Source organism: Molossus molossus, unplaced genomic scaffold (genome assembly GCF_014108415.1).
Source record: "Molossus molossus isolate mMolMol1 unplaced genomic scaffold, mMolMol1.p scaffold_m16_p_9, whole genome shotgun sequence".
Taxonomy (NCBI): domain Eukaryota; kingdom Metazoa; phylum Chordata; class Mammalia; order Chiroptera; family Molossidae; genus Molossus; species Molossus molossus.
This window is the reverse complement of record NW_023425403.1, coordinates 20,708,793-20,734,675: the sequence shown is the minus strand read 5'-3', so window position 1 is coordinate 20,734,675 and position 25,883 is coordinate 20,708,793. Positions and strand designations below refer to the sequence as shown.

Below are 25,883 nucleotides of genomic sequence, written 5' to 3'. Positions count from 1 at the left end.
GGGTTTCTAAGGTGGGTAAATTGTGGGAAGACAAATATATGGGGAATCTAATGAAAGATAATGGTTACTTTATTAAAGATTTTTAGTGCAGATTCATCTCAGTGCTATCCTTCCCTCTCCACTGATAAGGGTTGTTCCCCTGGTTCAGGAGAGGAGTGAGGGACACTATCGCACAGCAAAATTTACACCCTGATTTTAGGCAGGGGGAGGGCAAAGAGGTCTGCCTGTGTCGGCTGTTTTCTGTCTTCAGCTCAAAATAATCCTTATGCTAGAGTGACATATCTGGGGGTGACATTCTGATCCCCTTCAGTCCACACAGGGCCAGAATGCTACTAAACTTCTAATGGATAAGCTAGATCAAGGCATGTGTATCTCTAATAACATGATTTCACTCTTAAATTCATCTTTATTTTTCTGGATCGCGCAAAAAATATTGTGGGATATTAGGTTAGACATACAAAAATGGGAAACTGAAAGAAATAGTCTATTTTCTCCTATAATTCAATTACAGATAAGTAATCTCTTGTTGCCTACTGTGATTAAGTCATTTCTGAAGGCAGAAAAATACATGAGTTAATCTTTGGACTTAGTTTTTGCGGTCTGTAAAAGAGCTAAATATAATGCTCTTCTCGTGATCAAATGTGGACCATGGAGAATGCAAAGATTACGCAAAGTGAAGGTGAATTAGAGCCTTCTGGGAGCTTTGTGTCTGTGTTCAGTTCTCTGCCTACACAGATGTGGAAAGAGTCAGCCTGAGGAAAAATTCTTTCTGATGTCCTGTTCACCCTTTGCCCCAGGACCTGTGTTCTTGCTGAGTGTACTGATTCTGCAGTAGAGCAACTAGGTTCTCGTGGTATAGGTAGGTGTGCAATTCTCCCCAGAGTTAGGTAGTAAGAGTTGATCACCAGGGAAAAAAACACTTTTCGTTTTACTTTATTATTATTTTTTTAATCCTCACCTGAGGATATTTTTTTTATTAGAGTGGAAAGGAGGGAGGAAGAGAGAGAGAGAGAGACAGAGAGAGACAGAGAGAGAGACAGAGACAGAGAAACATCTGTGTGAGAGAGACATATCAGTTGATTGCCTCCAGCACAACCCTGACTGGGGCCAGGGATCGAACCTGCAATAAAAGCAGCTTTTAAACAATATTTAGTTTTAGTTTTTATTGAAAAATAAATTTATTTATCGATTTAGGGAGAGAGAGAGAGACACGCACACACATTGGTTTGTGGAAGTCTGTGCCTGACAAAAGTCCTCCTGATCTTAATGCCACTGTGAATGCGCCGTGCAGCACCACTGTGCTGGAGAGGCCAGCGGAGAGGTGGGTTCCGAAAGAGGCCCGAGGAACACACTCCTGCTCGGCGGGTTATTTGTTTTCATCCAGGATGAAAAACAATTACTTAGCAACATGTAAGTCATAACCTAACTTGGAGATGATATGTATACTTTGATATTATGATGTCTGTTTAAGGCTCAACATGGTTTTTTGTTTTTTAATGGTAAGAACACCTCACATGAGATCTACCCTCTTAACAAATATTTAAGTGTATGGTGCAGTACTGTTGACAATAGGTACATTGTACAGCACATCTCTAGAAGGTACTGTGCTCAGCTGAAACTTTGTACCTGTTGAATAGTAACTCCCCATTCCCTTCCCCTAGTCCCTGGCAACCACCATTCCACTAGTCCACTCTTTGACTCTGAATTTAACTATTTCAGATACTTCATATAAGTGGAATCATGCAATATTTGTCTTTTTGTGACTGGCTTATTTCACTTGGTATCATGTGCTTTTTGTTGTTAATCCTCACCTGAGGGTACTTTCCCACTGATTTATAGATAGAGTGGAAAGGAGGGAGGGAGAGAGAGAGAGAGAAACATCGATGTGAGAGGGACACGTTGACTAGTTGCCTCCTGCACGACCCCGACCAAGGCTGAGGACGAACCATAACCAAGGTCCATGTCCTTGACTGGAATTGAACCTGAGACTCACTGGTCCAAGGGCCGATGCTCTAACCACTGAGAAACTGGCCAGGGCCTAAACAATGTTTTTAATTTTCAGTCTAGTAGTCGTAATATATGCTCTTTTGTTATCCTTGCAAACAGTTCTTTGGGGTACAAGGTTGCTTTAATCTCAGTCCAAAGGTTATTTTGCCCTGTTTTAACATTCAGAAGATTGAGACAGAAGATGTGCAAAGCAATTCCTCCGGCATGGCAGCTCCAGCTCCATTTTAGAGTGCCCCCGTTTGTTATTCATTTTGACAAGTGAAACTGAGGAATTTGATGGAAATTCTAATAACCTTTGGCATTTTTAAGGATTCCAGTTAGTCATAATTAGTAGCCATTTATTTCCTGGGTGATGCAACATTAGAGATTAAATAGGATATGGGAGTTCAGATCCTTTTCTGGAGGTGGAGGGATGGAGATATGGGACAGATGTCACTGCAGTGGGCAGAGGTAGTGGAGAGAACAGACACCCCAGCAGAGTTTGTCTCATAGATGCATCTGGGTCCCCCTAGATGCCCTAGACTAGAGTTAATTCTTTAAAAAATTTTTTTTTCTTTATTGATTTTAGAGAAAAAGGAAGGGAGAGGGAGAGAGAAAGAGAAACATTGATGAGAGAAAACATCTATTGGCCTCCTTCTGCATGTCCCCCACTGGGGATTTGGCCCACAACCTGGGCACGTGTCCTGACTGGGAATTGAACCTACAGCCTCTTGGTATGTGGGTCAATGCTCAACCATGGAGCCACACCAGAGGGGCTAGAGTCAATTCTTTTAAGTTTAATCCCTGGCACTGACTGGGAGGGGCACGTTAATCTCATGTTCTGTTTAGCTAAGTTTTAAGCCAAACAATTTTAGTTTCAACCTGTGTTAATACATTTTTTTTTTATTCTTTACCAGAGGATATGTTTTTTTTTTTTTTATTGATTCTATAGAGAGAGAAACATCACCATAAGAGAGAAATATCGATCGTTGCCTCCAATACGTGCCCTGGGGATCGAACTTGAAACCTGGGTATGTGCCCTGGCTGGGAATCAAACCCGCAACCTTTCTGTGCATGGGATGACACTCAACCCACTGAGCCACACTGGCCAGGCCTGTGTTAATACATTTTGTATCAGTTCATTTTTTATTTATTTTTTACTTTAGATGCTGCTTTACACAAAATACTTTTCTTTTATTCCTTTCTTTCTAAAGCTCGATGCTTTCCTGGACTAGCTATCTGAAATCTGAGATTCAAAGGTAAATAAATGGATATTGAACATTGAATATGTGCCAGGGGGTGATTTATAATAAGAAATATATATTTGGTCTTTGTCCTCATGCCTGGAACAGAGCTTCTAAAACCCTTGAAATTTCATAAGTGATAAGAGTGAAAAAGACGTCTTGATATTCATAACAAACCCCTTCCCACCACACCTGAGGTTATGTTAATGAGGTGTCTTTTGGGGGGCCGGTTGGCAGGGGAACCAACCCTAAGGTTTCAGGGTTGGCATTTCAGTCCCACCCCCTTGTCCTCTGGGGAGGGGAGAAGGACTGGAGGTTGAATCTGTTGTCAGTGGCCAGTGACTTAATCATGCCTATGAAATGAAGCCTCCATAAAAAAATCCGAAAGTCGGGGTTCAGAGAGCTTTCCGGTTGGTGAACACAAGGAGATTTGGGGAGAGTAGTACATTCTGAGAGCATGGAAGCTCTGCACCCTTTTTCCCATACCTTGCTCTATGGATTCCTTCCATCTGGCTGTTCCTGAATTATCTTCTTTTGTAATAAACTGGTGATCTAGCCCTGCTGGTGTGGCTCAGTTGGTTGAGCATCATCCTGTGCACCAAAGTGTCGCCGGTTCGATTCCCGGTCAGGGCACATGCCTGTGTTGTGGGCTTGATTCCCAGTAGGGGGCATGCAGGAGGCAGCCAGTTGATGTTTCTCTGTCACACTTACGTTTTTCTCTCTCCCTTTCCCTTCCTCCCTCTCTGAAAATCAGTAAAAAATAAATATTAAAAATAAATAAATAAACTGGTGATCTAGTAAGTAAAATGTTTCTCTGAGTTCTGTGAGCTGCTCTAGCAAATTAATAGAAACCAAGAAGAGGGTCTTTAGAACCTCCAATCTGGAGCTGGTTGGTCAGAAACTCAGGTGACGAATGGACTTGGATTGGTGTCTGAGATAGCGAGGGGGGCAGTCTTGAAGGACTGAGCCCTTAACATGTGGGCTCTGATGCTATCTCCAGGCAGATATTGTCACAATTGATTTAATTGCTTGGTAGTTTGTGATAAAAAATAAAACAAAGAACCACCAAATAAAAACACACACATTGGAATTGGTGTCAGAATCATACTGGCACAGGGCCAAGTGGTGTCTAGACAGCATGTTATTTAGTCACTGTTGGTATAAAACTGATGAAACTCAACAAAGACAGGGATCTTTTCTGATCATCTATATTTTCCAAGGTCCTAGAGCAGTCTTGCACTCAATATATATAGTTGCTGAAAGAATGAATTTATGAATCAGTAGTATTTCGCTAGAAAGTGGCAACTGGTCCATTTTCTTTCTTTCTTTTTTTTTGGTGGTACATGCCCCTAGCGGGAACCGAACACGGGACTCTCTGATCCGCAGGCTGACACTCAACCATTGAGCCAAACTGGCCTGGGCGACTGGTCCATTTTCTAAGTGTTCTTTCCTTATATCTATCAGTCTTGAATTACATTTTACTCTGCAAAAGAGGAAACTGTAGGCAACTTTGTGGTGGGGGACAGAAGTGGGTAAACAAGAAGAAGGACGTTTACTATTAAGCACAGATGACATTCCTGACAGGTACAGCTGTAAATTAACCAAGTTCTTTTTTTATCATTGGCATGGGCTAGTGATGTTACCTACGCAGAATTGAAGGTGAAAGGGCTAGCCCTAGGAAAAGTGGTGACGCTCCTGAATTTTGCCAAGTGTAACATCAGGGTCTTTACATGTTCTCTCTGTGTTTGGCAGGGCCCCTGTCCCCACTGTGACCCAATACTGGCAGGCCAGCCAAACAAAAGGATTCTGAACACCAGTTTGGAACGGGGAGTTCTCAGAGATAGACTCTGTCAGTATGCGAAGGGAGGCTGAGCTTCAGGAGTTCCTGATGTTGGGTGTACACAAGTGCAAGATACTTGTCTCTATTCCTACAGCTTATTGTGGTTCATGCCCACCTGGAGAGTGGGGGCTCTGCAAGGGAATGTGCCAGGTAGAAAGCATTGTATGCTTTAGGTCTCATCAGCTCAGCACCCCAAGGAAGCGAGCCCTGCGAACCCATCAACCTACTGCTCCAGTCTGGGAGGCAAGCTTTCTTTGCCATCAACTGATCTGTTTATGAAAAGGAACCAGTCACTGAGGGAGTTTATCTCCTCTCTTTTCCATATGCCTTTTGCGCACCTAAAGAGCCAGCAGACTACAGAAATAATTCAGAGGGGTCAATGTCATCATCATATCTGTCATAAATTAGAAAATAGGTGCTTGATATACATCATCTCCAATCTTCTCATAACCTCTGTAATGTAAGTATTCTCACTTTCATTTGATGGAGTAAGAAACTGAGTTCAGAGAGATTTAGAAACTTAACTCACCAACAGCCAGTCAGTGGGAGGGTTGAGATTCAAACTCATGTCTGTGTGACTACAGTTATGCCCTTACAACCCAATGTACCTGTCAGCTAGAGAGTGAGGAAAGAGTATTGAGCATGACTGTACATAGGTAACTTTCCAGATTAAATCGGAGAGGCATCTAATAATTAGTTGTGTTGTGCTGAAGTTTCTAGAACTAGTGGAAACTCCTGGAGGTCTATTACTAGGAGTTGCCAAAATAGGATGAGTGGTGTTTCAGGGTCAAGGGCTTCCTTTCAACCACATCCCCAGGACCTGTGCCAGAATACAGATTCTTTGGCCCAAAAAGGTTGCGATTTTCCAGTGCTCTCTTCCTCTGATTTCTGGTCCAAGGTTCCACAATGTTAGAAAATGTCGTGGTTCTGCAGTTGCCCCTTCAGTCAGCATCTTGGATAGGCTGAGTCTCTTTTTCTCTGGGCAAGACTGTGGGCTCCATGGTACCAGGGACTGTATGGATTAATGCTTTGCTTTGCATAATGCCTGGCACAAGTGAATCAGTGCTTAACCAATACTTGGATGGATGGATGGATGGATGGATGGATGGATGGATGGATGGATGGATGGATGGATGGATAAATGGTTGCAAGTAAGAAAAATTTAGAAGCCAAGAAGGCAGAAACTGCCCTGGCCGGTTTGGCTCAGTGGTTAGAGCATTGTCCTGTGGTCCAGAGAGACCCGGGTTCAGTTCCCTCTAAGGGCGCGTACCTCAGTTGCAGTTTGTCCCCTCCCCTGGTTGGGTCGTGCAGGTGGCAACCACTCGATGTGTTCCTTTCACATTGATGTTTTTCTCTCTTCCTCTCTTCCTCTCTCTCCTTCCTGCTTCGTCTGAGCAAAAAATGGAAAAATGTCCTCGGGTGAGGATAAAAACAAACAAACAAACAACAACCAAAAAAAAGGCAGAAACTTCTTTAAAAAAATAAACCAAAGTTTGTCATACACTTAGTGAAAGTGAGGCTTTCACTGCCCTTAAAAGAAGCATATTCCAACTTTTTAAAAAAATTGCCTTAAGTAACTTTCAGTAGCTTCAAATATATATGAGGAATAAATTAATGATACATGAGAGTGATTCAGAACACTTAGTGCCTTATGACAGTTTGAATTGCTTTTAAAGGTTCCTGGGAAGCTGGAGAAGGTTGACTGGAGGGCAAGCAGAGTGCATTTATTGAATATTGAAATCATCTTTACTTTTGGAGAAATTGTTTTTGGAGAGTGCCTAGTTGAAGCCTTTTAGTGAACTTAAGCTGCAAACTGCAGGATATAAAGGTGGGGATGAGAAGCACTTTGCCAAATGAACTGGAGAAGGCAGATCTGATGATAAAGTCATTACTCTTCCCACAGGGATTCTGCTGCCTTTCTCTGTTCTACCACTGGGAAAACACCTGCTGTCCTCCTTCCTCCAAATGGGCTCGCTCCATATATCCCCACGACTTTATCAAATACTTTAGGGTTTAGAAATAGCACCTCCTGGGCCCTGGCTGGGTAGCTCAGTTGGTCCTGATACACCAAGGTTGTAGGTTTGATCCCCAGTCAGGGCACATACATGAATCAACCAATGAATGCATAAATACAGTGATACCTCGGTTCTCGAACATAATTCGTTCCAGGAGGACGGTCGAGAACCGAAGCAATGAAACCCAATAGGAAATAATGGAAACTGGATTAATTCGTTCCAAGCCCCAGAAAATGCCTATTTACTGGCCTAATTTGTATATAATATGTAGAAAAACATAAGTCTCAACAAGAAATAAAAGTGTACAGTATGTCTAAGGGTTAAATTCAGTGTAAAGCGTGACTCTCTCCACAAAGCGTGACTCTCTCTCTGCACTCACACTGATGACGCCAGCAAGGCGCGCTGGGCCGAATGAACGCCATTCGGCTCAACTCTGCTCATCTCGGAAGTTCGAGTTCCAAATATTTGTTCGGATTCCAAGACAAAAGTTTCTCGAATCTCCTGGTCAAATACCGATTTGGTTGAAATCCGAGGCGTTCGAGAACCGAGGTATCACTGTAAGTGGAACAATAAATCAGTTTTTCTCTCTCTCTCAAATAAAAAATAAATAGAAATAACATATTCTCGGCTTACTCAGATGGGAAGGCAATCTAGGTAGAAAGCCATAAATTATTCTAATCGCTAACATAAAGTACTTTCTGAAGAGTGTGCTTGTAATGCTATTGTAAGTGTTGATTCCTTCATTTTATTAGGCTTCATTGAATTCTGCACCCTTCTCTCAATCCTATGAGTTCCTGCTTCTGTTGCCTTATGAATGAATGCTTATTGTAGCATAATGCCATAAAAAATTGAAGTCAGTTACAACATCCATTTATGATTAAAGCACACAATAAAATGGGTATAGAAGGAAAGTACTTCATCATAATAAAGACCATATAGGACAACTACTCGGCTAATGTCATACTGAGGGGTGAAAAACTGAAAGCTTTCCTTTAACATCAGGAACAAGACAAGGCTGCCCATTCTCACTGCTGTTTTTCAACATAGTACTGGAAGTTCTAGCCAGAGCAATCAGGCAAGGAAAGGGGGTATCCATATTGGGAATGAAGAAGTGAAATTGGGGAGCATTTGAGATCTTGCTTCCTGGCAGTGTTCTCACTTTGGCTCAAATAAACTCATAAAAATTCTATTAAATAATAGAAGTAAAATTGTCACTTTTTGCAGATGACAGGATTCTTTATATAGAAAACCCTGAAGACTCTACCAAAAAACTATTAGAAACAATAAAAAAATACAGTAAAGTTGCAGGGTACAAAATCAACATACAAAAATCCATTGCAAGTTACAGTTGTGTTCTCCAAGCTCCTGTGTTCCTGCCAGTACTGCCCGGATCGCATCCCAGAACCAGGACCCAGTCACCACCAGTGTCGCTGCAGCTTGTAAAGGAGCCGAGCCCAGCGTGGGGGCGCCGCACAGGCCCTGTGGGAAAGAAGTGAATGGTGTGGAGGTTACAACAGGAGCTGATGACCATCATGATGTCTAGTGACAAAGGAATTTCTACTTTCCCAGATTCAGACAACCTTTTCAAGTGGGTGGGGATCCATGGAGCAGCTGGCACAGTATACAAAGACCTCGAGGTATCAGTTCTCCCTAGAGTTCTCCAGTGGCTACTCATACGACGTGCCCATGGTGAAATTCCTCATGTCCTTCTACCACCCCAATGTGGACACTCAAGGTAACATCTGCCTGGACATCATAAAGGACAAGTGGTCTGCCCTTTAGGACCTCAGGACTATCTTGCTCTCCATCCAGAGCCTGCCAGGAGAACCCAACATCAATAGCCTGTTCAGCATACATGCTGCAGCACTCTGGAAAAACCCCACGGCCTTTAAGAAGCAGCTACAAGAAACCTATGCACAGCAGGTCTCCAGCCTTGACCCAGGCTTTCCAGCCTTTCTCCTTGTGCTTTTTTATTTTTTCCTTAGATAGCCTGTCCTTGCTTTGATTTCTGTATAGGACTCCGTATCTTCAGCTATGGTGTCATATTTGTTTTGTTTCTGTTTTTTTTTTTGTTTTTTTTTTTTATCCTCACCCGAGGACATTTTTCCATTTTTTGTTCAGATAGAGCGGGAGGGAGAGAGAGGAAGAGAGAGAGAGAGAGAAACATCGACGTGAAGGGACACATCGAGTGGCTGCCACCCGCACGACCAACCAGGGCCGGGGACAAACTGCAACCGAGGTACGTGCCCTTAGCGGAAACCGAACCCGGGTCTCTCTGTACCGCAGGCTGGCGCTCTAACCGCTGAGCCAAACCGGCCAGGGCTGTTTCTGTTTTTTTAATTAAGTCTCTTTGAACCCCTGTGATGAATATATTAAATAAATACATTTGGGGTTTAAAAAACTCCATTGCATTACTATTTAATAACAATGAAATTTTAGAAAAAGAAATGAAAAAATAATTCCTTTTGCAATTGCAGCAAGAAGAATAAAATACCTAGGAATAAACTTAAAGGATACGAAGGACCTATATACTGAAAACTATAAGACTTTTTTTTTTCTTTTTGAGTTTTAGAGAGAGAGGAAAGGAGACAGATAGAAACATTGATTAGAGAGAACATCAATTGGCCGCCTCCTGCATGCCCCCTACTGGGGATTTGGCCCACAACCTGGGCATGTGACCTGACCAGGAATCGAACCAGCGACCTCTTGATACATGGGTCAACGCTCAACCACTGAGCCACACCAGCCAGTCAAGACTTTTGTTTTTTTGTTTTTTTGCACTTATCTTCAGATAGAGCTGGAGGGAGCCAGGGAGGAAGAGAGAGAGACACACATTGAATGGTTGCCACCTACACAACCCCAACCAGAGCCGGGGACAAACTGCAACCGAAGTATGTGCCCTTAGTGGAAACCGAACCCAGGACTCTCTGGTCCGTGGGTGATGCTCTAACCACTGAGCCAAACCAGACAGGGCCATTTTTTTTTTTAACTGAAGAAGACACAAAGAAAGGGAAAGTTTTTTCATGTTTATGTATTAGAAGAACCAACACAGTTAAAATGGCCATATTACCCAGATTTAAGCAATCCCCATAAAATATACAGATTTAATGCAATCCGCATAAAAATACCAATGCCATTTTTTTTTTTTTTAAATCCTCACCCAAGGAAATTTTTTCATTTTTTTGTTCAGATAGAGTGGGAGGGAGAGAGATGAAGAGAGAGAGAGAGAGAGAAACATCGATGTGAAAGGGACGCATTGAGTGGCTGCCACCCGCATGACCCAACCAGGGCCGGGGACAAACTGCAACCAAGGTATATGCCCTTATCAGGAACCGAACCCGGGTCTCTCTGGACCGCAGGCTGACGCTCTAACCGCTGAGCCAAACTGGCCAGGGTCCAATGCCATTTTTTAAAGAAATAGAGCCAAAAAATAAAAAATCATCAGATTTGTATGGAACCACAAAAGACCCAGAATAGCTAAAGCTTAATCCTAAGAAAAAAGAACAAAGCCACAGGTAACACACTCCTTGACTTCAAATTATACTACAAAGCAACTGTAATCAAAACAGCACAGTATTGGCAGAAAAATAGTATACAGACCATGGAACAAAATTGAGAGCCCAGAAATAAACCCATGTGTATATGGGCAAATAATCTTTGATGAAGGATCCAAAAATATACAATAGAGAAAAGAAAGCCTTTTCAATAAACGGTGCTGGAATAATTAGAAAGCCACCTGCATAAGAATAAAATTGGACTATTTATCACCATTACCAAAATGAACTCAAAATGGATCAAAGAGCTAAATATAAAACCTGAAACAATAAATTACATAGAGAAAGAACATAGGTACTAAACTTATAGAGCTTGGTGTAAGAGAGGATTTTAAGAATTTGACCTCAAAAGCAAGGGAATCAAAGACCATAATAAATAAATAACACTGTATCAAATTAAAAACCGTCTGCACAGCCAAAGAAGTCAACAAAACAAAAAGGCAACCAACCAAATGGAAGAAGATACTTGCAAAAAACACCTCCTATAAGGGGTTAATATCCTAAATATATAAAGAACTTATAGTCCTGCCAGAGTGGCTCAGTTGGTTGAGTGTCGTCCTGTGCTCCGAAAGGTTGCCAGTTCAATTCCCAGTTAAGGCACATACCTGGGTTGTGGGTTCGATCCCCTATTGGGGCACGTATGGAAGGCAGCCACTTGATGTGTCTCTCTCATATTGATGTTTCTCTCTCTCTCTCTCTTCCTTTCCCTCTCTCCTTCTTCTCTCTAAGTATGTCCTCGAGTAAGGATTTAAAGAAAAGAACTTATACAACTCAACAACAAACAATCAAACAGTTCAATTAAAAAATGGACAGAGGATCTGAACAGACACTTCTCCCAAGAAGACATACAAATAAATGGGCAACCGATATATGAAAAGATGCTCAATTGTACTAGCTACTAGGGAAATGTAAATCAAAAGTACAAGCAGATTCACCTTACACCTGTTAGAATGGCTGTAATCAACAAGGCAAGTAACAATAAGTATTGGAGAGATTGTGGAGAAAAAGGAACCTCATTCACTACTGGTGGGAATGTAAACTGGTACAGACACTCTTGAAAACAGTATGCAGTTTCCTAAAAAATTAAGGCTAGAGTTATCCTATGACCCAGCCACCTCTCCTTTGGGTATTTACCTGGAAATTTTGAAAACACTTATTCATAAAGATATATATGTATCCCTAAGTTTATAGCAGCATTATTCACAGTGGTCAAGATGTGGAAACAACCACAGTATCCTTTGATAGATGATTGGATAAAGAAGATGTGGCACATATATACAAGGAATACTACTCAACCATAAGAAAAGATGAAATACTGCCATTTGTGACAACATGAATGGATATTGAGAATGTCATGGTGAGCAAAATAAGTCAGTGAGGAAAAGTTAAGAACCATATGATTTCACTCATATGTGGGATATAACACTGAAATCAACAAGTGAATAAACAAGACAAAAACTCATAGATACAGACAGTATGGTTGCCAGAGGGGAAGTTGCATGGGGGGTAGTAAAGGGCAAAAGGGGTCAAATACATGGTTTGACTTTGATTTTTTTTTTTTTTTTTTTTTATCCTCACCCGAGGGCATTTTTCCATTTTTTGTACAGATAGAGTGGGAGGGAGAGAGAGAGAGAAACATCGACGTGAAAGGGACACATCGAGTGGCTGCCACCCGCACGACCAACCAGGGCCGGGGACAAACTGCAACCGAAGTACGTGCCCTTAGCGGGAACCGAACCCGGGTCTCTCCAGACCGCAGGCCGACGCTCTAACCGCTGAACCAAACCGGCCAGGGCCATGGTTTGACTTTGGATGGTTAGCTATACAATGCAATATACAGATGATGTATTATAGGCTTGTACACTTGAAACTTATAACTTTATTAACCAATGTCACCCCAATAAATTTAAGTTTTAAAAAAGAGTAGCCCTGGTTGGTTTGGCTCAGCGGTTAGAGCACCGGCCCTTGGACCTAAGAGTCATGGGCTCCACTCCTGGTCAAGGGCAGATACTTGGTTGCAGGTTTGATCCCCAGCCCCGGTCAGGGTCTTCAGGAGGCAACCAGTCAGTGTGCCTCTCTCACATCAATGTTTCTCTATCTTTCTCTTTCTTCCCCCTCCCTCCCTTCTACTCTGTCTAAAAAAATCAATGAAGAAAAGAGTAGGATCAATCTAGTTTTCCTCTACAACCAGATCGATCCTCTCTCAGGTGCACTGAGTGGTTACCCATTCAGTCAAGTCCAGATTTCTTCACCCTCAAGGCAGGTTTTTTTTTTTAAGGTTTCAAATGTACTTTATTTCTTCAATCATGCCATATTTTAATGGTACACAGTACTTTTGCTTGGCATCAGTTATGAGTTGGTTTTGAGACAATTCATTATTCCACCAGTTGGGATGATTATTGATCTCTCCATTCCTTTGGGGTGACTGCCAACAGGGACAAGTTCCATTCTATTCCAGTTTGTGTTGCTGTCTATGTCCATGTAGCCACACAGAAGGTGGCTCCACTAGCCAGCACAGTATTACAATATTTGTCATGGAAATCGGGTGGCTGTTTCTGGTGGCTCTGCCTTGCCATTATCTGCTGAATGCTCCGAACTGGGAGACGGCTTTTTGGAAAGAAACATCATGAAGCTGAAGACAGAACTGCAGCAACTGCAGCTGCTGACTTGGAACTTTGAGTCAAGTACCCTTGCAGAGAACCAAAGTTATTAAATTTAGGCTGTGATCAAAAGGAAATAAACAGATGTAAACAAAAGTTTGTATGTAAACATATATCACAGCTTGTTTGTTTTTTTTTTAATCCTCACCCGAGGACATTTTTCCATTTTCTGTTCAGGTAGAGTGGGAGGGAGAGAGAGGAAGAGAGAGAGAGAGAGAAACATCGATGTGAAAGGAACACATCGAGTGGCTGCCACCCCCACGACCGACCAGGGCCAGGGACAAACTGCAACCGAGGTACATGCCCCTAGCGGGAACTGAACCCGGGTCTCTCTGGACCACAGGTGGACGCTCTAACCGTTGAGCCAAACCGGCCAGGGCACAGCTTGTTTACAAGGACCCTTGGGAGGAAGTTCTCTCTGGTCTAATGGCATGAATATTGATGTTCTTAAACGACTAGTTAGTTTTTACATGAAATCTTTTAAGTATTTGTGCTTTTCTTTGTGTCTTGGCTGCTAGAAGGCTGAGAGTCAAACGTGTGATCTGTTTCTAGTAAGTATATAAGACTTAATAGCATAGGTGAAGAATAATGTAGGTTTGGTCCTGAAGAATAATGTAGGTTTCCACTAGAGGTTTTCTCAAAGGGGACATTCTGGGTGTTTACCCAGGGTACACCATCGTAAGGGTCCCAGATATCCTCTGGGACAGCTGCTCAAATGGTTCAGTGGCTATTATTCAGCAGGTGGGACCTCACTTTCATGCTGCTATTTCCTTGTGCTGCTTCCCTCTGGGTTCTGTGCAAGCTCGGGCTTCTGCCACCTGCTCCGTACTGTCGCTGCCGTGCGCGGCCCCCTGCGAATGGCGCTGTTCTTTTGCGCGCTCTCTGCTTTTCTTGAGAGAAATGCTGATGAGTGAAATTCTCTGCCTCATCACATAAGAAAAAGAATGTTCATCTTTTCCAACTCCATACCAGAAAAAAAATGAAATAACTGTAAGTTGTGTCTTAGAACTCAAGGAAGTCTCCTGGGTTGATGCTTGGGGTTCATTTCTTGTGGTTTTGTTTTATGGTTTGAGTTTAATGTTATTAAAATATGTCCTTTTCTTTTTTTTTCTAGGTGAATGTTGGATGTGTACCCAAAAAGGTAGAATTTTTATTTCTTATTTCTTCCACATACCTTTTACATGTTTGGTAAATCATGACGAGAATAAGGTTGTTTCCAACTGTTTCAGTTAAAATTCTTTCTGCAAAAAGTGAAAAACCGACTAAAAGTGGCTTAAACAATAGGGTAGTGGTTTTTGTTTGTTTTTTAATATCACTTATTAAGAAACCTGGAGGGGAAAAAAGAATCCTAGAGATAGGCAGTCTGAGATTGCCTTGGTACTTAGGATATCAAAGGACTGGCTTCCGTCTTTCCATTCTGATATCCTAGGTGTACAATCTACAGTAAACCCCCAGCCTCATGGCCACAGGATGGCTCCGGGAGCTCCAAGCAGGATGTGCTCACCCAGCACTGTTTCTGCAGATTGCTTTAGGTTCTCTTGGCCAGGGCTGAGCCATCCCTGCAGGCGAGCCTGGGGGAGGGAGGTGCTCCTGGGCAGATAAACACAGAAGTAATTAGCTCCTGGACACTAATTGCATTATGCGTGCAAAAGAAATTCATCCTGGATGTGTCTGTATGGAAAGTTTTCACCACATGGTGACAAAGTGAAAAAATTCCTGCGGGGGCACAGTGGGGAGGTACCCAGGAATGAAACACAGTGTCTAGTCTCAAACTTTTGATGGTCTATAAAGAACAGTGACCAACAAAACATCTGTAGTCTGGCATAAAAGAAAAGCAGTATCGGCCTGCACAGAATAACTTTTATCTCAGTAGGGAGATCCAGCCAGAAAATAAAAAGTTTATACCCACGCTCTGAGCAGTGGTTAGAGTGTCAGCCCGAGCACTGGAGTGTCTCGGATTCAATGCTGTCAAAGTCACATACCTGGGTTGCAGGTTCAATCACAGGGCGTGCATAGAAGGCAGCCAATTGACATGTCTCTCTCACATTGATGTGTCTCTCCCTGCCCTTCCTCCTTCCTTCCCTCCTTCCCTCCCATTCTCTCTTAAAAATTAAATGGAAAAAATATCCTCAGGTGAAGATTAACAACAACAAAAACATTTATACCCAACTCTTAGCCCAAGTGCTGATATGACCAAGACCAAGTGGATGATGTGGATGATGGTAGCAGATGGATGCTCCTCCCACACGTGGCTCTAGTTAACTACCTGGAATCCTGGGTGATGTTGCAGAGGGTGAGATCTTTATCTCAAGCATCTGGTCTTTCCACCTGTTTCAGTGCATCTCTGAATCATTTTTTTTTTTCCTTCTGGGGAGAATAGAAATATTTTTCTCCTGGAAAGACATGTCAAGATTGTCACAGTTTTTTTGTTTGTTTGTTTCATTTTGTTTGTGGGAGTTTTTGTTTTTAAATACAGAAATCAGTTTCCCTCTACATTGCCTATGATGAAATCATATATCATGTGACTTTGGATATCTTATGGCAATTCTAAGGTTGAATTTCTCAAGGTGCTTGAATGAATTTCTGAGTACAGTATTTGGATGGGTACCTTTGTGGTGAGTAGTCTGTTGATAGAGTTGCTGTGTACTTGGTCTCTAGTCCCCATCTTTGCTATTCCAGAAATTCAAGTTTATTGGTGTACTTGGGAGTAAATTGATGATCTGACATCATAAGAAATTGTTTTACAAATGATATTATCGATTTATCAGTTTAGAGTGAATTAGATTATATTGGGCCTAGTAATTAGGACAGGATAGCTTTTTCTCAATTCTTGAATAAAAATTTCTCAAGTATTTCCATTCAATTCTTTAGCCCCATGGATTCTCTTTACCACTGCAGTGGTTGTTGGTCCTGATAGCTGTGGTGCAGGTCACATTGAATGAACTCGTCCTTACCTGTGACAAAGAGGAAGAAATGACAGCTCTTATTTTCAAAGCTGCCTCTTGCTTATACTTGCTAATAATTTTACTCCTTGTTTAAATGTACTTTCAAAATATGTTATAATCCTAAACTTACAACCTTTTGTTATTGAGATTACATTTTATTTATTTATTAATTAAAAAATATTATTAACTGATTTTAGAGAGAGAGGAAGGGAGAGAGAGAGAGAAACACCAGTGTGAGGAGAAACATCAGTTGGCTATCTCCTGCATACTTCCTAATGGAGATTGAGCCCACAACCCGAGCTTGTGCCCTGACCAGGAATTGAATCAGCAACCTTTTGGTGCATGGGACAATACCCAACCAATTGAGCCTCACCAGCCAGGACGAAGGTTACATTTTAAATTGGCAGCTATCTGCCCTGGCCGGTTTGGCTCAGCAGTTAGAGCATCAGCCTGTGGACCAGAGAGTCCCAGGTTCGGTTCCCACTAAGGGCATGTATCTTTTTTTTTTTTACCCTCACCTGAGGACATTTTTCGATATTTTGTTCAGATAGAGTGGGAGGGAGAGAGAGAGAGAAACATCGACGTGAAAGCCAGAAAACATAGACGTGAAAGAGAGAGAAACATCGAGTGGCTGCCACCCGCACGACCCAACCAGGGCCGGGGACAAACTGCAACCAAGGTACGTGCCCTTAGCGGGAACCGAACCCGGGTCTTTCTGGATCGCAGGCTGACGCTCTAACCGCTGAGCCAAACTGGCCAGGGCAAGGGCATGTATCTTGGTTGCAGTTTGTCCCTGGCCCTGGTTGGGGTTGTGTGGGTGGCGACCACTCGATGTGTCTCTCTCACATCAATGTTACTCTCTCTTCCTCCCTCTCTCCCTCCCGTTCTATCTGAAGACAAATGCAAAAATGTCCTTGGGTGAGGATAAGAAAAAAAATTAAAATAAATAAGGAAATAAATTAATTAATTGGAAGTTTTCTGGTATAGAAGCAAATATCCTTATCTCATCAGTGACACACGCCTGAGTTTAATTCCAGAAAGGTTTTCTGTAATCTATTGGTAGAGTTTTATTTCTGTTTTAGGAAAATTTTTTTCTGTGGGACATTTTTCCTCAAATTTTTTCTTTCCTTTTTGTCCTAGATATTGGAATCTGTCCTACTTGGAATCTTGCAATTACGGATATATGGATTATATAAATTAGTTATAAGGTGGCTTTATGTAGTTCAAACCAACTATGGGAGTGAATTTGCTATTGATTGGTGCTACCTCATTATTTTAAAATACCCTCTGGGCTGATATTTGATGTAACCTCATTGTGGACTGAATTTTTTTTTTTAATTTGTTCTTTATTTAATTTTAGAGAGAGAGGAAAGGAGAGGGAGAGAGAGACAGAAACATCGATGGGAGAGAACATCAATTGGCCGCCTCCTGCACGCCTCCCACTGGGGGTTTGGCCCACAACCTGGGCATGTGCCCTAACCGGGAATCGAACCGGTGACCTCTTGGTGCATGGGTCAACACTCAATCACTGAGCCACACCGGCCGGGCACATGGAATGAATTTGTAATATTTTTTCCCATATATTTTACTTACCCTTCTATTCTGGTCACATGTGCTAGACATCTACCTTATATTTTTATAAGGCTCTATTGATTTCAAAATGCTTTTGCATTCTTGAAATCAGTTGGTAATTACCTCTTGCTTTGTAGAGCAGAGTGAAGCCGAGAATAACTGCCCCTTGTACAGGGCAGAGTGAAGCAGCAGTAGAGAAGGAACCGGCTGGGCGGGCCCACCACTGCTCTGATTAGCTCTCAGCCTAAAAGCCAGTGCAGTTCGGATAGAGCACCCTCTCCAGAGGGTTAGATGCCATAGCATCGTACATACTACAGATTGGAAGGAAATAAATATGGTACCTCAGGATAATATGAGGTATAGTGGTGTTTCTTAAAATAACATAATTTACTTGTGGTAATAAAATTTCATATGCCTTGTTTAAGATAAAGAATCCAGTAGATAAAATGGTTCATTCTATATATTACATGAATTTCACCTCAGTAAAAGAAACAGAATCTAGCAGTCATCGATTTATTCATCTTTAGGCATAAAGAAAGAAAAATGCAAACAGGGAATCTTAAGACTTGTCAGAAGTGGAATTAAGACTTGTATGACAAAGAAAAATGGTAGTTTGGCTGTCATCTAGACTTCCGGATGCCAATTTGAATTCATTTATCACGATGATTAGTTGGCATTAAAAGACTTTTACAGATTATAGGCTATATTCCTCAAGAGATGTGTTGAACCTTTGAGTTCCAGGTGTCTGATTACATACGTTCTTATAAGAGCGTGTTCATTGTTACTGAATACATAACAGGAATTCATTCTCTTAAAGTTTTCAGTCCTCAACTTTGCCTAATAGCTTCCTTCCAAATCACTGTACTGTAAAGGTCCAGATACGATTCCATTTCCTGGAACTAATCACAAAAGACAGGGCTTAAAGAAATCTGAAGCTTAAAGAGAGAATGTAAACAGTAATAAATGTTGATGAAACGTCTATGATCCTTATAATGTCCTGCTTTTACAGAGTTTATAAACTAGGGAATTTAACTTTAGTAGTAATTTTCCCTAACATTTCAAAGCCTCCCTATAAAATCTATCTGGTCATATTTCTGAACTTTCTCTTTTAAAATATTTAGTTTTGATTTTAATTTAAAGGTCAGTATTATTATTATCTGCTATTACATCGTTACCTTTCATTCACGATTTTTGTTTCAGGACTCATGTACCCCTGTTTGGGTAACTTTTTTTTTTTTCTTACAGGTAATGTGGAACACAGCTGTTCACTCTGAATTCATGCATGATCATGCTGATTATGGCTTTCAAAGCTGTGATAGTAAATTCAATTGGCGGTAAGTGTTCATTCTCAGAGGATTCTTTTTACAAATATAAATGTTTTTCTTTCATAATTAAATGTGCCATAAACTTTTTCAGGGGGCTGTATTGTAAAATATATGTAACAAGCTTTTGGAGGTGATGGACATGTTTATGGCCTTGATTGGGATGAGGGTTTCACTTATCTCTAAACTCATCAAGTAGTATACATTAAATTTGTATATATATCGATACACAACATCAAATGTCCATTTTAACCATTTTTAAGTTGTTAATTCAGTGGCATTGAGTATATTCATAGTGTTGTGCCAGCATTAGCACTGTCCATTTACAGAACTTTCCCACCATCCCAAACAGAAACAAAGTTGTTCAGTGTACCCGTTAAATAATAACTCATCTACCCTCCTCCGAGCCCCTAGTATCTCAATTCTACTTTCTGTCTTTATGAATTTGCCTATTCTAGGTACTTTCTAAAGTATTTGTCCTTTTATGCCTGGCTTATTTCACTTAGTATAATGTTGTCAAAGTTCATCCTTGTGCCCTGTGTCAGAATTTCAATCCTTTTATTTATTTAAACAAATTTTTTCTTTATTGATTTTAGAGAGAGAGGAAAGGAGAGGGAGAGAGAGAGATAGAAACATCAGTGAGAGAGAACATTGATCTGCCGCCTCCTGCTTTCCCCCCACTGGGGTTTTGGCCCACAACCTGGGCATGTGTCCTGACCGGAAATCGAACCGTTGACCTCTTGGTGCATGGGTCGATGCTCAACCACTGAGCCACACCAGCTGAGCAGAATTTCAGTCTTTTTAAAGGCTGAATGATATTCTTTTACATTTATATACCATATTTTGTTTCCATTCATTTTTCAATGATCTATTAGTTTTTTTCCACCTTTGTCTATAACCCTGCTATAAACATTGGTCTACAGACTCATGCTTTCAGTTATTTGGGGTCTATACCCAGAAGTGGAATTGCTGGGTCATGCGCAATTTTGTATTTAATTTTTTAAGAAGCTGCCCTGGCTGGTTTGGCTCAGCGGTTGGAGCATCGACCTGTGGTCCAGAGAGACCAGGGTTCAGTTCCCGCTGGGGGCGTGTGCCTTGGTTGTGGTTTGTCTCCGGCCCTGGTTGGGTGGTGTGGGTGGCAACCACTCGATGTGTCCCTTTCACGTGGATGTTTTTCTCTCTCTCTCTTCCTCCCACTCTATCTGAACAAAAAAAAAGAAAAAGAAAAAATGTCCTCGGGTGAGGATTAAAAAAAAAAAAGAAGCTGCCATAAACTTTTTGAAGCCATCAAATTTTATAAAAATTTAAGCAGATTCATTCATTTATTCATTAAATATTGAGTGGCAAATGTGATTTGCAGATTATTTATTCCCTTAAATGCAATCAATCATTTAGTTCCAATAAGCTCTTACTGCTGCCGTGCTAGGCAGGGTGCCAAAGCAGCTCTCCTTGTCTTCTGTGCAAAAGATAATGTGTTTATATACCATGGATGCCAACTGAACATTCTCCATGGAGTAGAATAGGGGTTCTTCACATGTGGGAGAACAGATGGACATGGGAGGGGTGGCTACTGTCTTTAGAGACATTGACTCATGGTGTTCATGCTGACAGTCTGTGACTCTGTTCAGGGACAGATGCCCTAGTTACTAACTGAAAGAGGGGAATCCTCTTTCTCAGTACTGACTCGGGTTTCACTGCAGGGTTATAAAGGAAAAGCGGGATGCCTATGTGAACCGCCTGAACACCATCTATCAAAATAATCTGACCAAGGTGAGTGTGCTGGCTTTTGAACTTTGAGAAGTTGCTGTTCTGCTGAAATATGCTAACAGGTCTGGCCTTACTAAAGCATAGCCATTGCCTGTATTGTTTCTGTTACACCTTTTATGATGAATAATTCTGAGATTGACCTGAGAATCATGATTCTGAGGAGCTCTGACTTGGTAGGCGAGTCTTTTTTCTGCAGAGAGGTGTGCCAGCGTTGGAAGACCAGGTCTCACCTGGTGGCTGTACCTTGAATAGGTCTGGCCGCCCACTTAGTTTCAGAAGCCAAACACAAGAGACTGAATATACAAGTTTATTAATTAAAATCAGGAGCATTATCTGGCTGGAAACTTGCTGTTATTTGCTCAGAGCGCCCTCATTCGTGGTGGCTGAATCTACTCAGGGGTCCAAATTGTGGTTCACAATGTTGTTTTGTGAATGAAATCTCATCAAGAAAATTGGGCAAAGGTGGGTTTGTCTTTAGACAATATATGTTGTCCTTGGCTCTCCTGAGGCTTTTTCCATCTTAGTGCTTAGACGTCAGACCTCTCCCACGGCCAGACACATTGACAAGTTGTATACCATTGACTCTCCTTTTTCTTGATGGCGTATATCTCACCACCCTTCATTTGCCTTTATGGTCTCACTTTGCAGTTTCTAAGATTTGAATGTAGCTTAGGTTATATTTATTTATTTTATTATTATTTTTTTTAAATCCTCCCCTGAGGATATTTTTTCATTGATTTTTAGATAGAGTGGGAAGGAGAGAGAGAGAAATATTGATGTGAGAGAGACACATTGATTGGCTGCCTCCTGCTTGACCCTGGGCTAGGGATTGAATCTGCAACCTAGGTACAAGCCCTTGACTAAGAATCGAACCCAGGACTCTAAGGCCCATGAGCCGACACTCTAAACACTGAGCCAACCAGCCAGGACCGCTTAGGTTATACTTAGATCAGTAGATTCTCGATGATTTTCGGGCCACTGTAATATCATTAGCAGATTGTTGATAAGCCAGTTTTTAGCATGAGTTACTTTTACAGATGGCTAGCTATATATATATATATATATATATATTTAGTATTTTTAATTGATTTTTTTAAAGAGAGGGGAAGGGAGAGGGCGAGAGAGAAATAGAAACATCCTTGAGAGAACATTGATTGCTGCCTCCTACATGCCCCCTAGAGGGATTCAAGCCCGCAACCTGAGCATGTGCCCTGACTGGGAATTGAACCAGTGACCTCTTGGTGCATGGGACAATACTCAATCCACTGAGCCACTCCGGCTAGGCTAACGTCATATATTTTTATATTGATTCTTATCATTCATTGGGTTTCTTTTCTGACCTTAATCCCCAATTCAAGGGGAAAATTTTGGGGGCCTTTCAGTGCCCTAGGCACTGACGAAAAGACATTTTAAGTTCATTAGACATGAGTGTAGAGATACCACTTGATATACTAAAACACCCACATCAAATTTTATTAAAAAGTGTAGCTAGCTAAAATGCAAAAGAGATAGGAAAATCACTCAAGAAATAGCATTATTTTTGCCCTTGCTGAGTGGCTTAGTTGGTTGGAGCATTGTCTATATACACCAGAAGGTTGCAGGTTTGATTTCTGATCAGGGCACTTACCTAGGTTGTGGGTTCAATCCCTAGTTGGGGCATATCCTCGGGTGAGGGTTTAAAAAAAAAAAAAGAAACAGCATTTAAAAAAATACTTTCATTGATCTTTGGAGAGAGAGAAACATTGATGTGAGAGCGAAACATTGTCTCCTGCATGCCCCCTACACCTGGGATTGAGCCTGAAACCCAGGCATGTGCCCTGACCGGGAATCGAACCAGTAACCTTTCAGTGCACAGGACGATGCCCAACCAATTGAGACACCAGCCAGGACAAACAGCATTTTTTAATACTCACAAATCTTGGTGTACTGTAGAACTTACTATGACTTTATGGGAAAGGAATTCTGAATAGGAAAGGAAACTTTCTGCCAGATATCCTAGGAAATGAAAATAAAAATTTCATCAGTTCTTCCCCCAAACTATTATCTATATTATTGCCACTTGACCCATACCCATTTTTGCCTAGCACCCCATAGGAAATTATCACCTCCTAAAGGAAGATTTTTCTGGAGGCTTGTGGCTTTTGCTTTTGTTAGTTTTGTTAATCCTCACTTGAAGATATTTTTTTCCATTGTTTTTTTATAGAGAGTAGGGTGGGGGAGGGAGACAGAAAGAGAAACATAGAGGTGAGACAGACACAACAGTAGGTTGCCTCCCGCATGCACCCTAGCTGGGCCAGGGATTGAACCTGCAATCCCAGGGATATGCCCTTGACCAGGAATTGAACTCATGACTCTTCTCTCCGTGGGTCGGTGCTCTTACCACTGAGCCACAAAGGCCAGGTTGGCTTGTGGCTTTTGCCATTGATCTTATTCAGCCTGATTAAGCAGGGCACCTGCAGAGCAGGCCTGGAGGAGTGATTACAATAACTAAGTTCAGAACCAAGCAGGTTCTAAAATGTTAAAGCATTCTATTCTGTGATCCTGTTTGCATGATTCCATTATCCTTGTGACTTGCCCATATTTGCATGTCAGCACACGTATCATGACTAGCAGAAGCTTGCTGGTAATCTTCTGTCCCCGAATTGAGGCTCCCCAAATGGAGGCCCTGGCAAGGTAAAAGCAAGTGAGAGAGTCTGAGTTCTCAGCATCTTAGGCATAGAACTTCCTTGTCATGTAATTTTGTGGTATTCTTCCCATGGTGTTTAAGAAAACAGAAGCACTGCATTTTCTTGCCTTGGCCTAAGTGTTTCTCCCTTGCCTCTAAACTCCCTTTGCTTTTATCCTTTTTTCTTTCTCAGCCCTCTGTTCCTCCTCCAGACAGCCTCATTCTTCAGTGTTTTCATTGCAAGTGAGGAAGCCTTTCTCTCTCAACTCTTGGGGACAAAAATATCTTTTTCCTTGTGTGAATGACTTGCATAAATTATTTTGGTCTCTGGGTTTTGAAAAACCGGACAACAAATGGGTCCGGCCTCCTGTCACTACTTAAGCCAAGTAAGCAGAGACAAGTTTGAATCGTATCTGCGCATTTATTCCAATGTCGCCGGCAGTATGGGAGAGCAGTGGGCCATCCCGTAAAATCTGCTGTGTTCCTCCCCCAACTTTCTAGCCAGCTGTTTTTAAAAGGTACAAAGACAAAAACTGTGAGAAAGGCAGGCCAAAAAAAAAAAAAGGTGAAGTGGTTACAAGCAATTACAATCAAGGGGAATGAATGTGGGCTAGGGGTGGTCGCCAGTGTCACCTCTGGGTTTCCCTGTGCTCCGATAACCAGGTCGTTAATCTTTCCATGATGTTGAGCAGTTTTCCCTTTTTCTCAGATTAGGAGAATGGACAGCATTCCTGAGGTAAACTCCCAGGGCGTACCACTCCCTGTTCTTTAATCAGAACAGAGCAGTCATGATTAACATGATTAACAGAGCAAGGATGATTAACATTTCTATTTCTTATAACTATGGCTAGTGTTCCACTATGTCTAGTTCCCTATTATTCTATTATTCTCTCCCACCCCTTTCAGTTTGAGCCCCAAATACCACCTTTATTTCTTCTTGTACACTTCCATCATTGAACGGCAACCCCCTTACCTAGGTATCAATTAACAGAAGTTCTGTAGAAACTCGAACATTGAGAGTTGTCTTGACCCAAAATCGAAATCCTCTTAGAGAAATGGAAAGCGCTGATAGGTTGCAGGTGTTTTGTTTTATCTTAAGAACATTCTCATGTCAGGCATGGTTCCTTCTCCAGGCCCATATAGAAATCATCCCTGGCTATGCAGCATTCACCTGTGATCCCCAGCCCACAGTAGAGGTCAGTGGGAAAAAATACACGGCTCCTCACATCCTGATTGCAACAGGTGGCGTGCCCTCACATCCACGGGAGAGCCAGATCCCCGGTGAGTCTTCCAAAGGCAAATGCTTGTGAATAACAGCCAGGGCGAGTTTATTGGAGGGAGAGTGAAGCCGAGCCAGCAAAGAGTCTACGTACTCTTGAGAGCTGAGAAAATTTTAGTTCCACAGAGAGATTTGATAGTTATTTGGCCATCACTGCTCTTATTTCTAGAGAGAAAATAAAAATATCAACTCAGGGAAGACTTGGTTGGCAGCTTCCCAAGTGAGGACTTTTAAAAAACTTGTCAAAACAGAGAGTGTGATAGCTGAGGAAGTATTGGGTTTTGCATAAAATGTTATGATTGTTTTCCAAGAGAAAGCTCAGTCTGTGCCGTCTATATTGCATTTTCCTACGTAGGTGCCGGCCTAGGAATAACCAGCGATGGATTTTTTCAGTTGGAAGAATTGCCTCGGTAAGCTGGTGTCCTTCCTGACCTCAGTGTTCATTCTCCCTCAGTCTTTCCTGCTGACATTTCTCCCTCTCCACCCCCAGCTATTAAATGCAGGCATTTCCTGATTCTGTTCTCCCACCTCTTCTCTTTTTATGACGTTGGGTATCATTCACTTGTACCCCTCATTAAGTGACTCAGATCTTTCATGCCTTTGATCAAAGGCCACTGTAGAATTTTTAGAGCCAGAATCAAACACAGGATGGTTTTGAAGAATAGTAAAGCCCTAAAAGTATCTTCTGTCTTCAACTTGATACCACATCAATTGATAATGTGTCTCGAGTAACTGTTTCTGGTTTTCAGAGCAGCTGGTGCAGAGGGCTCTCCATAAATGAAGACTCTGTCAGTCTCACGAAAAGAAATTTTCTGATATCGTTCTTTCTATGTGTTTGTCCAAATAACCTTAGTAAACCTCTGTCATGGGTTTAGATACACAGAGAGGAAAAAGATAATGAGGAAGACTTTCCCTAACTTGAAGAAGCTGCCAATTTGCAGGCTTTCTAGGGTAGAGACTTGATCTCCTGAATAAACAGTCTGGAGTCAGCAGCTCAACTCTGCTGTTCCATTAATGGGTGCTGCCACTCCAAT

The 25,883-nt window shown here is 41.8% G+C and overlaps 1 protein-coding gene across 3 annotated transcripts in view; it reads left to right on the top strand.

Annotated features, from left to right (window-relative positions):
• Nucleotides 1-25,883, top strand: part of GSR (glutathione-disulfide reductase) — a 49,407-nt gene that overhangs the window by 6,377 nt on the left and 17,147 nt on the right. Inside the window, exons 1-6 of one of the 3 annotated variants that reach the window (XM_036249971.1) lie at nt 8,791-8,820; nt 14,414-14,440; nt 19,062-19,150; nt 20,839-20,908; nt 24,704-24,851; nt 25,205-25,259. In XM_036249971.1, the coding sequence (XP_036105864.1) occupies nt 8,806-8,820; nt 14,414-14,440; nt 19,062-19,150; nt 20,839-20,908; nt 24,704-24,851; nt 25,205-25,259 (404 nt within the window). In that variant the 5' untranslated portion in view covers nt 8,791-8,805. Of the gene's footprint in view, nt 1-8,790; nt 8,821-11,951; nt 11,997-14,413; nt 14,441-19,061; nt 19,151-20,838; nt 20,909-24,703; nt 24,852-25,204; nt 25,260-25,883 lie in introns of those variants that run through there. The other 2 variants (XM_036249970.1, XM_036249969.1) reach the window with 2 other exon arrangements.